Source organism: Scleropages formosus, chromosome 14, assembly GCF_900964775.1.
Source record: "Scleropages formosus chromosome 14, fSclFor1.1, whole genome shotgun sequence".
Taxonomy (NCBI): Eukaryota; Metazoa; Chordata; class Actinopteri; order Osteoglossiformes; family Osteoglossidae; genus Scleropages; species Scleropages formosus.
Genome location: NC_041819.1, coordinates 13,267,384 through 13,281,636, shown reverse-complemented (window position 1 = coordinate 13,281,636; position 14,253 = coordinate 13,267,384). Strand labels below are relative to the sequence as shown.

At 43.2% G+C, this 14,253-nt stretch overlaps 1 protein-coding gene across 1 annotated transcript in view; it reads left to right on the top strand.

The window, feature by feature from the left end:
* The first annotated feature begins 9,188 nt into the window (after positions 1-9,188).
* LOC108919960 (potassium voltage-gated channel subfamily H member 7-like) overlaps positions 9,189-14,253 on the top strand; it is a 55,957-nt gene continuing 50,892 nt past the window's right edge. Inside the window, exons 1-2 of the mRNA XM_029258200.1 lie at positions 9,189-9,427; positions 10,337-10,567. Coding sequence (XP_029114033.1) covers positions 9,352-9,427; positions 10,337-10,567 — 307 coding nt within the window. The 5' untranslated portion in view covers positions 9,189-9,351. The remainder of the gene's footprint in view (positions 9,428-10,336; positions 10,568-14,253) is intronic.

Below are 14,253 nucleotides of genomic sequence, written 5' to 3'. Positions count from 1 at the left end.
TGGCTTCATCAATCAAGAGCCCGGGAGTAGTGATCGACTGGAGTTTCTACTTTTTGCAACACATTAAAGCCATCAGCCAGTCCTGCAGCCATGTCTTGCATAGTATCTGCAGGATCTGTACCTCTCTCACAACACAGTTCTGCTCCAAGGCATGACATAGACTGCTGAAATAACCTCTTGTCTGGTGTCCTAGCCTCTGCTATCGAACCTCTCCGGCTGATGCAGAATTCTGCTGCATAAATTTGGTTTGACCTGCCAAAGCCTTTCCATGTATACCGCCTTCTTATTTCTCTCCATTAGCTCCCTGTAGCTGCCCTGTTCAAGTTCAACCATCTGGTTACAACCTCCAAGACCATCAGTGGATTTGCTCCCAAATACCTGCAGGACCTGATCAATCGATAATGCCCCAACCAAACCACTACAGTCCCTCACCTCTCCCTGCTTCAGAATCAACAAAGTTCAAAATCAGCAAAGGTTCTCGGTTCTGTGTCCAGTGTGGTAAAATGACTCAGAAGTGCTGAATTGCTATCATCATTCATAAAGTGTCTCAAAATACATCACTTCTAGACCAACTTCTCTCATGATGTCCTATCTGCTCTATGAACTTTCACTACATCATCTGGTATAATATTTATAAAATACTTGTTCACTAACATGGTTTTGACTGATAAAGAACACACATGTATACATACAGTACACACACACATTTTCAGAACTGCTTGTCCCATACAGGGTTGCAGGGAACCGGAGCCAACCCGGTAACACAGGGCATAAGGCAAGAGGGGGAGGGGACACACCCAGAACGGGACACCAGTCCGTCGCAAGGCACCCCAAGCGGGACTCGAACCCCAGACCCACCAGAGAGCAGGACTGTGGGTCAACCCACTGCACCACCGTACCCCCCTACGTAGAATTACCCCCTATCAATTCTACATAGAGCTAGTTGTGTGATGTATGCTGGAAAAAACTATGGAATTGGGCTAATTGTCTCTACTTCAAGAACTGTGTGTCTGCATCTGTCTCTCCATTTGTTGGTGAAACGCACTTCTGTTTTTTCCTGCATTTTACGTCTCTTTGGAGAAAAGCATCTACCGGAGGAATAAATGTAAATACAATTTTGTATTTCAATATGCAGCATAAGAGCCATATCCATGAGTACAAGGGTTTTAGTGTTCTGGCATCTCTTAGAAGGCCTTTGCTATCCATATAATCTCTCCATGCAGCAGTCCCTAGGGAGGAGGTGTCTACCAGCTTCACCGCCACAGAAGACCTTGTCTGTGCCACTGATTGTTTGAACTTTATTTATGCATAAGACCTTGGGTGAATGTTTCTGCCTGTATGTTTTTACTTTTACAGTAAGTTTGTAATATCTCAGTAATGACAGATTTTAATTTTTTTTTGCAAACATGCCATCTTATATACAGTGTTGCTATTTGATAAGGCACTGGGGGTGCAGTGGTGCAGTGGGTTGGACCACAGTCCTCTTCTCCAGGGGGTCTGGGGTTCAAGTCTTGCTTGGGGTGCCTTGCGATGGACTGGCGTCCTGTCCTGGGTGTGTCCCCTCCCCTTACGCCCTGTGTTACCGGGTTGGCTCCATGACCCTGTATGGGACAAGTGGTTCTGAAAATGTGTGTGTGCCTTTGATAAGGCAGCGAGTAAGAATCCTCACCTGGGTTGAGCAGTTTTGCTCTGTAATCACAGAAATGGCCAAGTGACAGTGAAGGTAGGCTTCTTATCAAAACCGGGGATTTTGTGAATTGCTGAAAATTACGTTCAGCAATTCATAAAAATACCAGCTCAGCCTTGATCTCGGTGTTGTCAGCGATCAGTGAGGGTGGTACACAACTGCCGGCCATTGGCAATGCAAACAATATAATCAAAACCAGAATCACACCATTTGACACTGACTCCCACCCCATGCAATTCCAAGCTGGATCAGTCCGACCAAACCCTATCAAAGCAGGGGTGGATCTACAGGGATGGGGCCGTTTCTATGGTTACCACAGATTGCACCCTGACTGCCTGTGGGAGAAATGCAGTAATCCGTCCATTGAGCTCTGCTAGTGGTTTTACAACAGAAGGAATGAACAGGCTCTCGCTTAGTTATACCATGTAACAGCTGCATCAACACTTTTCATTGAAAATAATCTTCCAAATCATTTTTGTTGAAAAATATTTATGAATGGTTAATACTTGACAACTGCATGTGGAGGCTTATGATGGGCAGGAGAGGGGCACATGCACCCAACTGATTGAGCATTGGTTTATTCCTCATCTGTGAGCAGAATCCCTCTGGACGAGTAAATACATTACACACTGGCCGCCCTGTCTCAGGCCATAAATAGACACAGCATACTGTGTGGGAACTGCTATGAAGAAAACAACAGGCAGATAATACTGCATTGGCATCTTTAAATGTTTGCTTTTCTTCTTTAGTTCAGCTAATTCACATGTTTCCTACCATGGGTTTGAGTTTCAAAAGAAAATCCTGAAAAAACGTCAATAACACGTTTTATCACATTTCAGGTGTGCAGTGAAATTATGGTCCTTTGCCATACTTTAACCAAGATTACATCTGTCTGCGTGTATACTGCACATATTGATGTGTTATTCAGTCCTGCTTGTCTCATCATTATACAGTCATTACTAATACAGTACAAGTATCCGTAAAAAAGGTCACATGGATCACACTCTTCATTACCCAGCATGTGTGTTTTGTCTCTCTGGATGTGTTCTCCATGAATGGCTGCTTTAGGCCTCTTCACATTTTCTTTGTGCGATGGACCATTATTTATTATGGCTTGAAAAGGAGTGCTTTTGAAAAGAACCTTCTGATCTCAATAAGAAAGACACAGTTGCTCAGGCAGTCTAAGTACTCCTAACAATTTCCACAGAATAACTGCTCCTCGATGCATTTTAGGGTTTCTTAAAATAAATTCAATTGTGGAAAAAAGCCAGATCCATTTATTTTTCAGTGAGTCCATTAAGCCCTGTTTGCTAGTCCATCTCATTGATGGCAACAAATTACAAGGCCCATTTGAAATGATAAAAGGTTGCAAAAGAGGATTTCATATATACTTTCTACTTATTTGACCCCAGATTAGTAGACAGCAAAAGAAGACAAATCACTCAGTTGGAACATACATGTTCTAGTCCATTTAGGTGTATTATTTTAAAAGCACTGTTCATTACTTTGCATGACTTGAATGCTGAGTCTTTTCAATGTGCACAGCATCTTTTTAGCAGAAATGACCTTGGTGGAAGTCAGTTAATTTTAGAAGAGATTAGCAGTAGGGCTGAATGCGCCGTCAGCAGTCATTCAAGGTGCCTCTGCTTTTCCACCTGTGCAGTGTGCTCCGATAGCCGGGATTCGAGTCCTGGAACTGCTCCAAACAGCAAAGCCTTCTGTCGTCCTGCATCGAGTAATTATCTGTCCAATAAAACAAGCAGGTTTCACCAGGGGAGACCTCCAAGTGACCGCTCCTGATGATGACTGGGGCCCCGGTCTGCCACGTTACGAAGGTGCCTTGGCCTTTGGCAAAAAGGTGAGCTGTCACCCTTCATAGGATGATGTTGTACCACCACTCCCCAGGACCTGTCTCTGTTAGCAAAGCAAGAGCTGTGATTGAAGAGAAGGGGATGTCCTTCGTGTGGACAGTCTCCCTATATTATTATTATTATTACAATGCCAATATTTTTATCCCAAGTGACGTACAGTTTTACCCACTTCCGGTGCTGTTTTAATGGTGCAATTCAGGTTAATTGCCTTGCTCAAAGGTATTACAGCAGGGACACTCCAGGGACACGAACCAGCAGTCTTAAGCTCCAGGTCTGTGTCTCTGTTCACAGCATTTACCTTCTGCCCTACATGTGTGATTTACACCCCTCTCAGGTATGTACTCATGAGAGCTTGGAAATGATTCAATGAGTTCATTTGTTGTTTTCTGTCTCATTCAGAAAATTTGGCCCTCCCTCCCTACCCCGGTATTCATGGACTGCAGTCACAGCAGGGTGACTGAGCTGAGTGGGTCAACTGAGGATCAGGTGGAGCCTCCCCCAGAAGGGAGGATGCTGTGGCTCATCGTGGGGGGGTATGACCGGCACCACCAGAGAGGCAGGGAGTTGGGCTTGATTTTGTGCTCTTGTCTCCAGCTGCTGGGGATCGCCTGATACAGGTGGAGCAGGGAAAACGTGAAGGATGACCTGATGCAGCGGTGCCTTGGACAACAGAGATCCCCACAACTTGTCCCCACCATGCAAAGACAGACTTAGATAGATAAGGAAGGTAAGGTATGAAACATGTGGTTTGACCTCTGGCAACAGAGGAAGGTTAAAAATAATGATTTTCAATCATTTCAAATCTTTTAACTTCATTATTTAAACATACTGCGTTATTTCACTACCCCTGACAACTAACTAGTGATTGTTACACCCCTACTAGCAGTAGAAGTATTGTGTTTATAATGTGTATTTTTGCAAGATGAGGTCACTAAGGAAAATCTGTGGCACAGTTTGGCTTTTAAATAACCATTTGTAGACTGCTAAGGGTGAAAATTATAAAAGCTTTCAATGTGCTGCTCTACCATACACTGATGTGTTAATGCACACTTACTGTTGACACTGGACAGCAGGTAGCTCAGTGATCATTTTCACTGCCTTACAGTCTGATGGAGCCAGTCCTGCTGTAGTGCCCAGCGCTGTAAAATTATCAAGCGCTATAAATGGTAAACACTGTAATTATAAGAAGATGAGTATGCAAGCGTGGTAAGTTCCCTTTGAGAAATGTGTCAGCTGAATAACACATTTTCACCCTACACACTCTCTCTCTCTCTCTCTCTCTCTCTCTCTCTCTCTCTCTCTCACAGACACACACACACACACACACACACACACCTCAATCTGTTTTGGAGTTATCTGTGCCTTGCACTCAGTTTCCCTTCTCAATGTGTCCCTACCGTAGAAAAGTATTAATTCTTGAAATAATACATTGACACAGTATGCTGGATACCAGGGTCTCTGCTGTCTTTTATAAATGTTCTAATAATCTGCCTCTATCATGCAAAGAAGGGCTTTGGAAAACAGGACCTTGATTACAGAAGTGTTATTTCCCCACTGTATTGTGGAATGCAAGCACTCACTGAGCATACACACACACACTGTGCCAAAAGTGTAACATACACAGAACAGAGTCAAAAATCCCTCATAACTGCCCTCGGTGGCTCACACCAAACGTTGTACTACAGCAAAGCATCATGGGAGAACCACAGCTCCCCCACCGATACAATATTACCCTGGTTACATTTACCATCATCATCATTATCCTCTCATGAAACATATACAAGTGATACAAATTCTTGGATCGCTATTTGAGAAAGAAGTTTCGCAAGGCATTTTACTTATTACTGTAAAAAAATCCTCATCAGAGGAAGCAATACGAAGGCTAAACAGAGGTCATTAAATCTTGGCGTGCTTATGAAAACGAAGATGACAGAGGAGAACGGTACCAGTCTTTGCTTATAAATCTACCTTCCATTTCCCCGACTCTGAGGGGTTTGAGAGTCTTTCCGATCACCAGTGCAATCCATTTTTCACTGAGCCACATCTGTCTAATTAACCCTCAATCAGTCGTCTCCCGCTGCTGTCATACAGCTAATTACCCATGTCCAATGCGTCCTCTCTCTGGTCCGAGTCTCATTTCGAATTCCGGGTGATGTGCACGCCTAAGCACAGAATTCAAGAGAAAAAGGATGCCGCTTACACAGCGGTACCTTCACAAGGCGACGTGTGTGGCTGGCCGAGTGCACGACTGTGTCGCCAAAGGAGACGGTTTGTGAATCATTTCTGATAACAAGATTCTCCCTGTTCATCTTCACAGCTGCTGTACCTCTCGGCGAGCAAAGTTTCGTCAAATCCAATCTCTATTACAGCTCTCTAGCATTTTGCGATGATTTTTTTTTCTCATCGCCATCTGTCATTTACTAACAACATCAAGTGTAGCATAGTGTCACATGGTGGGAAATATACACTGTATATATTTTAAATAGAGAGACATCAGAAAAGGGATGCCATAATATGTAAATGTAATATTTAGATCTGATGTTATGCCTAGCTACATTTTCAGGCATTTACTATATTCCCTTCAAGCACTGAAAAGGCTATATTTTCCTTTTTTTTTACTTAGCTGTAATGAAACAAAAGGGAGTGGAAGTAGCTTTTTTTTAAGGTAAGGCAACAGCTGTAAAAAAGATCTTCAGTCTTAAAATGTGTGTATATAAGATCCTCGGATTGTCTCTGTATGAAGGATCAAGCATATTTTGATATAAGAGAGCAGATGCCATTTTTTTCATCCCCAAAGGCAACTAGATTCTTGGGAGGATGTTATGTGCTGTATGTGGATAAACACGGTGCTTCTTTCCTCAAAACTCTCAGTTCTGAACCCTCATATCTTCTAAAAGAACTGTGATCTTTGGACACAGATTACAATCCTAGACAGTATGTGTGGGATGTAGCACTAAACAGGTTCCGTAGCCTTTACAGACATGGCCTTGTCTTTAAAGGATAATACAATATTAATACTTACAACACTAATACTTGTATAGTACATTTGGGTGAGCAGCCAGATGACCTCAGAGCTCAACAGGTTTTCTTTTTTCCGTGCACTGCTAACAGTTGCAAGAGTTTTGTTTTCTGTCTTAAATTGCCTTCTGGCTTTTTACCACGCTTGCTTTTTAATTATGTATCCTTAATTGCTTTTCCATCTATATGTGAAATTGTATCATAAATGTCAGCTGTGATTATGGCTGTTGCTATACGTAGCCTGATACTTTTGCACAATCTTGACACTAGGTATGCCAGCACATCTACAGTGTACGTATTTCGTGTTTTTTTTGTGTTTCTGGGAGGTGACTTTCACTTGTGTGTGGTGACCTGGATTTGTTCCACACTCTGGTATGATTATGATTCTACAGAAAGTCCAATTCAAGAAGAAAAGGGAAACCCAGATTTTCAGGTGTTCACTGCTTACTGCTACATTATAGTTTTTGCAGATTAGTTTACATCTACAATGTTTTCCTTTCTGAAATCATACTATTATTAACATTCAGAAAATTTTCTGTAGAAAACCTGGAAGGGATCCTAATTTATCATAAATTATAGAGACATACATTTTCATTAAAGAATGTTTGGTTTACCTAACAGACCCCAATAGCCAGTAGCTCTAAAAGACCTATAAAATTACTGTAGGTGGATTCAGAGGTCACTGCTATTGCATCTCCACAAAAACTCTTGAGAGGGAACAATTTAACATCCTTTCAGCATTGGGGCAACCCCCGCTGGTGCCCCCTTAATCTATGCACATGCTTACTGGTGATGTCACATTCCGCTGTTACATCATTTATACTCAAGGACATTTTTCGCCATTAAAAAGTTATGGTGCAGAAAGATGATTACATTTATGCTGTTGGTCCCTAAACTGCTGTGTGTTGGGCTATTATTTTAGTCATAAAGAGATACTGCACTATTCCCATTTGTATTGATTTAGCTAAATATGACAAATGCACTGTGTTCAAATAGTGACTTAACTTAGACTAACAGTGCATTCACTATGAATGTTACTATAGAGATAAATATTTTTAAAGCATAATTGTTTGTACTGCATTAATCATAACGTGGTCATGCTTAGGCATTGATTAAATTCTTTTTCAGTTTTATTTACTCATTTTTTCCTCCTCAGCACTTATTCCTTTTCCACAAAAATGTCTCACACTACCTCATAGCTCCAGTGGCAACTAAGTGTGCAATGTATACTTAGTTTCATTCAGCATTTCAATGTAAAAACGACTCCTAAATCCTAATGTTATAAATCCGCAATTATCCTTCTTTGGTTTGGCCTGTTTGTGTCTTCGTCCAATTTGTCCTTCATTCCATTTGTTTTCTGAATGGAGCAGATGGGCAGTAAGGTCCTCCTGAAATACAGAGACAGATGTTTCAATACAGCATGAAGAGCTTTTCTTCCTGCACACATTTGCAGTTTTACACAGCCTGCTGGTGTAACCCAGCTCAATAGGCCGTCACATGACTCAATTCAGTTGAAATATAAATCACATTCAGAAAAAAGTACGTGTCTGTATGGCAGTGACACAGTAAGCTGGTTTACATGTACTATTGCCTTTCCTCTTCCTCAGTGATTTTGTATGAAAGGCTTCAGCACCATGGACAGTGCAGCCTTGAGCAAGTTCTTTCTACGTAAGGAAGAACACAGGCCACTATTTTACAACTATCCTTCCACAAAAATACATAGTCGTAGTAGTAGTAGTAGCAATAGTACGTATATAAATGCTTATATTAATTAAGAAGACTAAAAATCTATATCTATTATCTATGTGTAAAACACGGTATACAACCAGTTGTTCTGAGGAGGGTCTGGTGGACTGGAGCCTGTCCCAGAATATATACAATACATCATATTTATGTTATGAATTTCAGTAGCACTATTTCAGTCTGTATTATATGACTAAAATACTACAGTGACTTTTACTGTGACTTTTTGACCTGTGCAGTCATACGTTTGCCCCAACAACAGATAATGCAATTGAACAAGAATAAATCATACATTGCACACATATCTGCATATATTAAACATCTGTAGTGTCATATACTCAGTAAAACAGGGACACACATACACACAGCGACAAACACAATGAAACATGTACAGTATGCTGAATGGGTACTAAATGTAGAGTAAAACATATGTAATGGAGAGGAAATATATAGAGTGAACGTGTTGATAGCAGTGTTTTGACCTGTGCCATAACACTCTAGCCATAACAACAGGCAGTGCACGTGACAGGGGATAAGTCCTCGTGCTCGGAGGGATCAGTGCTGAAGTGTGTAGTGTAGGGGCTGTCAACCCCTCCCTCTCGGCGCCCCCCCCCCCCGCAGTTTGCCTCTGCTCCCTCCCTGCGCCTCGTGCACAGTGTGTGCCGGGCTCAAGGTGCGGACTGCGGACCCACGGGGCCCCACGTCACTCCCTCCAGTCTTCCATTCGCCACGGAGGAAGGGCCACATCGCATCCATTTTCGGCGCTCTTTGACATGTTGGTGCGAGCGAGTCGGACGCGATCGCTCGGTCCCGTGGCTGCGCGTGCTGCGCGTGCTGCGCGTGAGCTGCTCGCGCACGGAGCGCATAAATAAGGCGAAGCGCGGAGAAAGGCGGCGGAGAGTGCGTGAGCGCGCGGCGCGAGGATGAGCTGTGACAAAGGAGCGAGCGTCGAGCCCGAGGCGCGCTGACTCGCGAGGGGGTATCGCAGCACAACGCGCGTTCGCAGCGCGCACATCTGGACATTTTTCCATCATGCCTGTGCGGAGAGGTCACGTCGCTCCACAGAACACCTTCCTGGGCATCATCATCCGCAAATTCGAGGGCCAGAGTGAGTAGATCGCCTGCGTGGAGGCGGCACAGCACCGAGCACGCCCGTGCGTGTAGCGCGTTTGTACCATGTTACCTGTTCGCCGAGTGAAAGTGGTGGCCCGAGCGAGGCCATGTGTGAATTTTGGAGCGCCGGACGGACTGACGGAGGAACTCGCGATGGATGTGTGCGGAGTGTCAGTGCTGTCAGTGGCGCCGGCCGAGCTCGCCCTCTGCTCTGCTCCGTGCCGTGGCAGCATCACTCACTCCTCCTCCTCCGGGCGCACAGCGCAACTCCGTGACATTCGGTCCGTGCGCGGTGACAAGAGAGGCGGCACGTGCCGTGTCGGTTCGTCCGCGGGCTGCGCGTTTAAAGCACGCGAGCACAGCAGTGAGTGACAGTAAGAGGGAAAACTGCGTGTCGCGTATTTCCAGATCAAAGCAGCCCTTCGCTCGTACTGCCTTTGGGCAGCTGCGCAACTCCATTGTTTTAACTAGTCAGTCCTAAAAAGTTGAAGGAGAAATATTCTATGGGAAAATAAACATTTTAAAATATGGAAATTCAAATTGGGAACATGAGTGTCAATTCCATTTGAAAATGTTGTACCCTGTCTGGAATTAAGTGTGAAATCGGAAAGGTCTGCCATCTGCCATCTCTCTCTCTCTCTCTCTCTCTCTCTCTCTACCGCTCTCTCCCTCTCTCTCTCTCTCTCTCTCACACACACACACACACACACACACACACACAAACAGTCACAAGTTGCAAGTTACTGTGTGTAAATGTGGAAATGTGGTCACTGTTGTACGATTGGTTGTTATACACCGTGATGATACCTTTGGTGATGATTGTTACCAATGACGAATGTTATTGCAAATGCTGCTCGTTTTCATAACTGAAGAAAGTGCTCATGCAGCACCGTGTGTTCTGCAGATAAGAAGTTCATAATAGCCAACGCGAGAGCACAGAACTGCGCTATCATCTACTGCAACGACGGCTTCTGTGAGATGACGGGCTTCTCCCGGCCGGACGTCATGCAGAAGCCATGCACCTGCGACTTCCTCCACGGGCAGCTCACCAAGAGGCACGCCATCGCTCAGGTGGCCCAGGCCCTGCTGGGCTCCGAGGAGCGCAAGGTGGAGATCACCTACCACCGCAAGGACGGTAAGTGTTCTGAGGCTGCTGCTCCTTGGAGCACGGTTCTAATCTTTCTTACTGTGTTCAGACACCAAGAAACCACAGCGTGCTTTCATTAGACCTCTGTGCCTTCCGTCCTCTCCCAGCATCCTCAGCGTGCTGTACTCCTGCTTGGGTAATTTCAGTGTGCTTCCGAAGTAGTGTCAGTGCAGACACGCCCTCCCCCTTTCGGAGGCCCTTCTGCTGTGTTCCACAGTGACACTGTGCCCTATAAACGGTCTACTTGGGTTTCCCATCTCTCAGCTAGAGCTCTCTCTGTCTGCTCTCAGATGACAAGAGACACAAATAACACACCTGATTTCCAAAAGGGTTCTTTCTCTTGAGTAAATATCATAATAACAACAGCAATGATAATCATACTTTAGAAGTGTAATTACTGACGCTCTGCCAGTGTGTTTTTTCCCCACAATTATTGTCCCCTTTTGATGTAAAATCGCCTTTACACTGAAAGCTATATTTGCAAAAACAGAAGAAGTGCTGAATTTCATGCAAGAGTTAAATTAAGGGCTTGGCTGCTCGAAAGCCCCTGCTACAGTATACATGAAACATAAGCAAAGCAATGACACTGTCAGTCCATTAAGGATGATATCATTTCCTGTTATATGATCTCGGAATTGATTGTATGTCTGTTATAGGCACAATGATGTATGTTTCCAGCTGAAACGTGCCCCTTTATGAAAAGTATAACTATTATGTTAAGCTTATGTGTGCTCTCCCATCTTCACTTGAGAGTCACTTATACATTTACATTTACATTTATTAATTTAACAGACGCTTTTCTTCAAAACGACGTACATCTCAGCGAAAATACAATTTGTGCATTACATTAGGAGAAAGAGACATAGTTGTAGATATGTGATTCTTAAGTAAACCTAGTTTGTTACTTTGCACTTTATGCACCGATGTTCATCGCACGAGTAGGTGCATAAAACACAGGATAGATAAGTCCTGATCACCTTCTTACAATATATTTTTTTTTTGTTTCAAGGTTCACAAACATTTACGTACAATACAGGAGTAGTGGCTGTGTAAAGGCTTATCTGTGCATGGTCATAAAGTTATGGTGCATGAACATTTACACCATACGTGAGCTGGAGAGATCTTGAGCGAAGTGGGTCTGGGAAAGGTGAGTTTTCAGACCCTTCTTAAATGTGGACAGAGTTTCAGCAATTCTGAGTGAGAGGGGGAGATCATTCCACCACAATGGAGCCAGGACTGAGAACCTCAGTGCTTTACCTTTCGTATGCGGGACCACGAAGTGAGCAGAAGTAGACGAGCAAAGGGGTCTTGTTAGGGTGTAGCGGTTGATCAAGTCTTAAATTTATACAACAGAATTAAGAGTCAGGTCATATTCTTGTGTTCATAAGACTTTAAAAGGCTTTTAATGCAGAGCAAAATCCAACAGTCTCCTAATATGTGGGGTTTGATTAACCAATTAAAGTAGTGGCACGAAAAGGCGTTGTATCTCATCCAGGAAGGGGTGAGCTGGTCCCTCAGAATGATCCCGGTAGAGAGAGAATAGAACAGCCATTGCGTAACACGGGGGTGTACTGAGCAGCCGACAGGTACTAAACGCAACATCTCGATGAGTCCTGGCAACGGGGACAGCTCAGAGCAACAATTTATCCTCTTCCACTCTTCATGGACATTAGTAGGAAGCTTCTCCCTCTGTGATGAACTTAGATTACAGGTTACACTGCCCTTCTGTTCTTTGTGTCCCTGTTGCCAGTGGATCAAGTTAGATTCTGATTGCAAATAGAATTCCTCTTTGCTGAAGTGAATGCTACAGTATTCCGAAAGGATGCTCCCCTGAACTTTGGAATATGTACTGGAACTTGTTACAGTACAGGCTGTCCTCAGATTACGAAGAAGTTCCGTTCCCAAGTCTGTCTTTAAGTCGGATTTGCACGTAAATTGGAAATTTAGGTACGGATTGTGTCTAACATCAGTTAGTCAGATGTTTGTCTAAGTATACAGTACATTGTGTACCTTTCTATGCATAAAAACATTTAAATAATATAACAATACAACAACAACAATAACAAATAATAATAATAATAATAATAATAATAAAACAATGTAATGATGTCATATTAATGATGACAACAACAGTAATAATAAATGTAACTACAGTATTTATAATAGAGAGAGAGAGGAGGAAGAGAGAGAGAATGTGTGTGTAGGTATAAAAAACATTAAGGAATTTACTTTAATGTTCACTTCTCCAATGTTTGTCGGCATTTCCCCTTTTTCCAATCGCTTTATTATTTCAACTTTAGTTTCAATCATGATTGTTTTTCTTTTCTTTGATGCATCACCATCACTTGCATCACATTTATGTTTTTGTGTCATGGTTAGGAGGGTAAAAACAAAAAAATTAAAGCCAAATATGGGAACACATGAGACACTGTTAATAGCAATGTGGTCCGACTGAAAAGAAGTCTTTGTTGTACCCCAGGCTTATGCACCCCACCCATGAGCTGACGAATCGCTGTAGACGCACGTTTTGATGCGTGTCACAAAGTAGCACCTGTTTGTTATTACAAATAATTCTACGTAACTCAAATTTTTAATATAATAGGCTTTACGGGGGGTGGTTCGTAACAACGGGTTTTTACGTAAGTTGGACATTTGTAGCCCGGGGACTGCCTGTAATACCATTTGGTGTAATTTCCAACAGAGGTAGGGATAAGTTAAAAAAAAACGTATCAGTCATAGGCTAATTTAATTTGATGAAATATAATTGATTGAATCGACATCTCCTCCACATATTTTCACCAGAATGTGTGTTAGCAGTTCCACAAAGACTTTTCTGTCTGGCGATCTTTTACTCAGTGTTATATCAAATGTTGTACCCCACCACCAGCGTGGGGAAGCAAACTGATATCAAAGTGAATAATGAGCTATTAAAGATGCAAAATAATGTCTTGACACTGGCAGGTAATATAACAGTTTGCAGCAGAAGACAGTGTCACGATGTGCATGTGGTGTTTAAGAGAGCGCAGAGACTTTGGCTGTGCTTTGTCAAGGTCAGGGAACTGGGTCCAGGGCAGTGCCACGCTGTCGCTCCAAGTCTTGTCCCAGATGCTCCTGGAATGAGCCGGAGGGTATAGCTCTGCAAGAAATGCTGTCTCAGGGATTTCTTCCCCTGCGCTGTTGGCACCTCCTTTCTCCGAAAATGCCTGCTGCTCCAACACGGTCTTAATGAGGACAAAAACAGCGTACATGGTATTGATTTACAGCCCGTGTTACAATGAGAATAAATCAGTGTCAGCGCTTCTCACAGCTAGGGGTCCAGAAAGGGGCGACAGGCCCCTTGCTGTCAGAGTCTTTGCTAAATGCCGACACCACACGTCAGATCAGGCTTGTACACATCTGGGTCCCTTCATCACGAGACGGTGTTTACCATGGAAAAGATACAGAAACATCCTTCACTAAACTGCAAAAGTTTTTCTTTTTTTTTTTTTTTTTCTGGCCATGGAATAAATAAGTACATTAAAAAATAAACATACATTTGCATGGATACCTTAATGGTGGTCCCAGGACTGCTCCATTTGCTGTGAAGGCATGGGTGGTGCAGTGGAGGCAATCCCATCTGTGGCCTTTTAATTCCACATCCCAGAGCTCTAAGGAGTAGCTGCTGTGATTTAAAT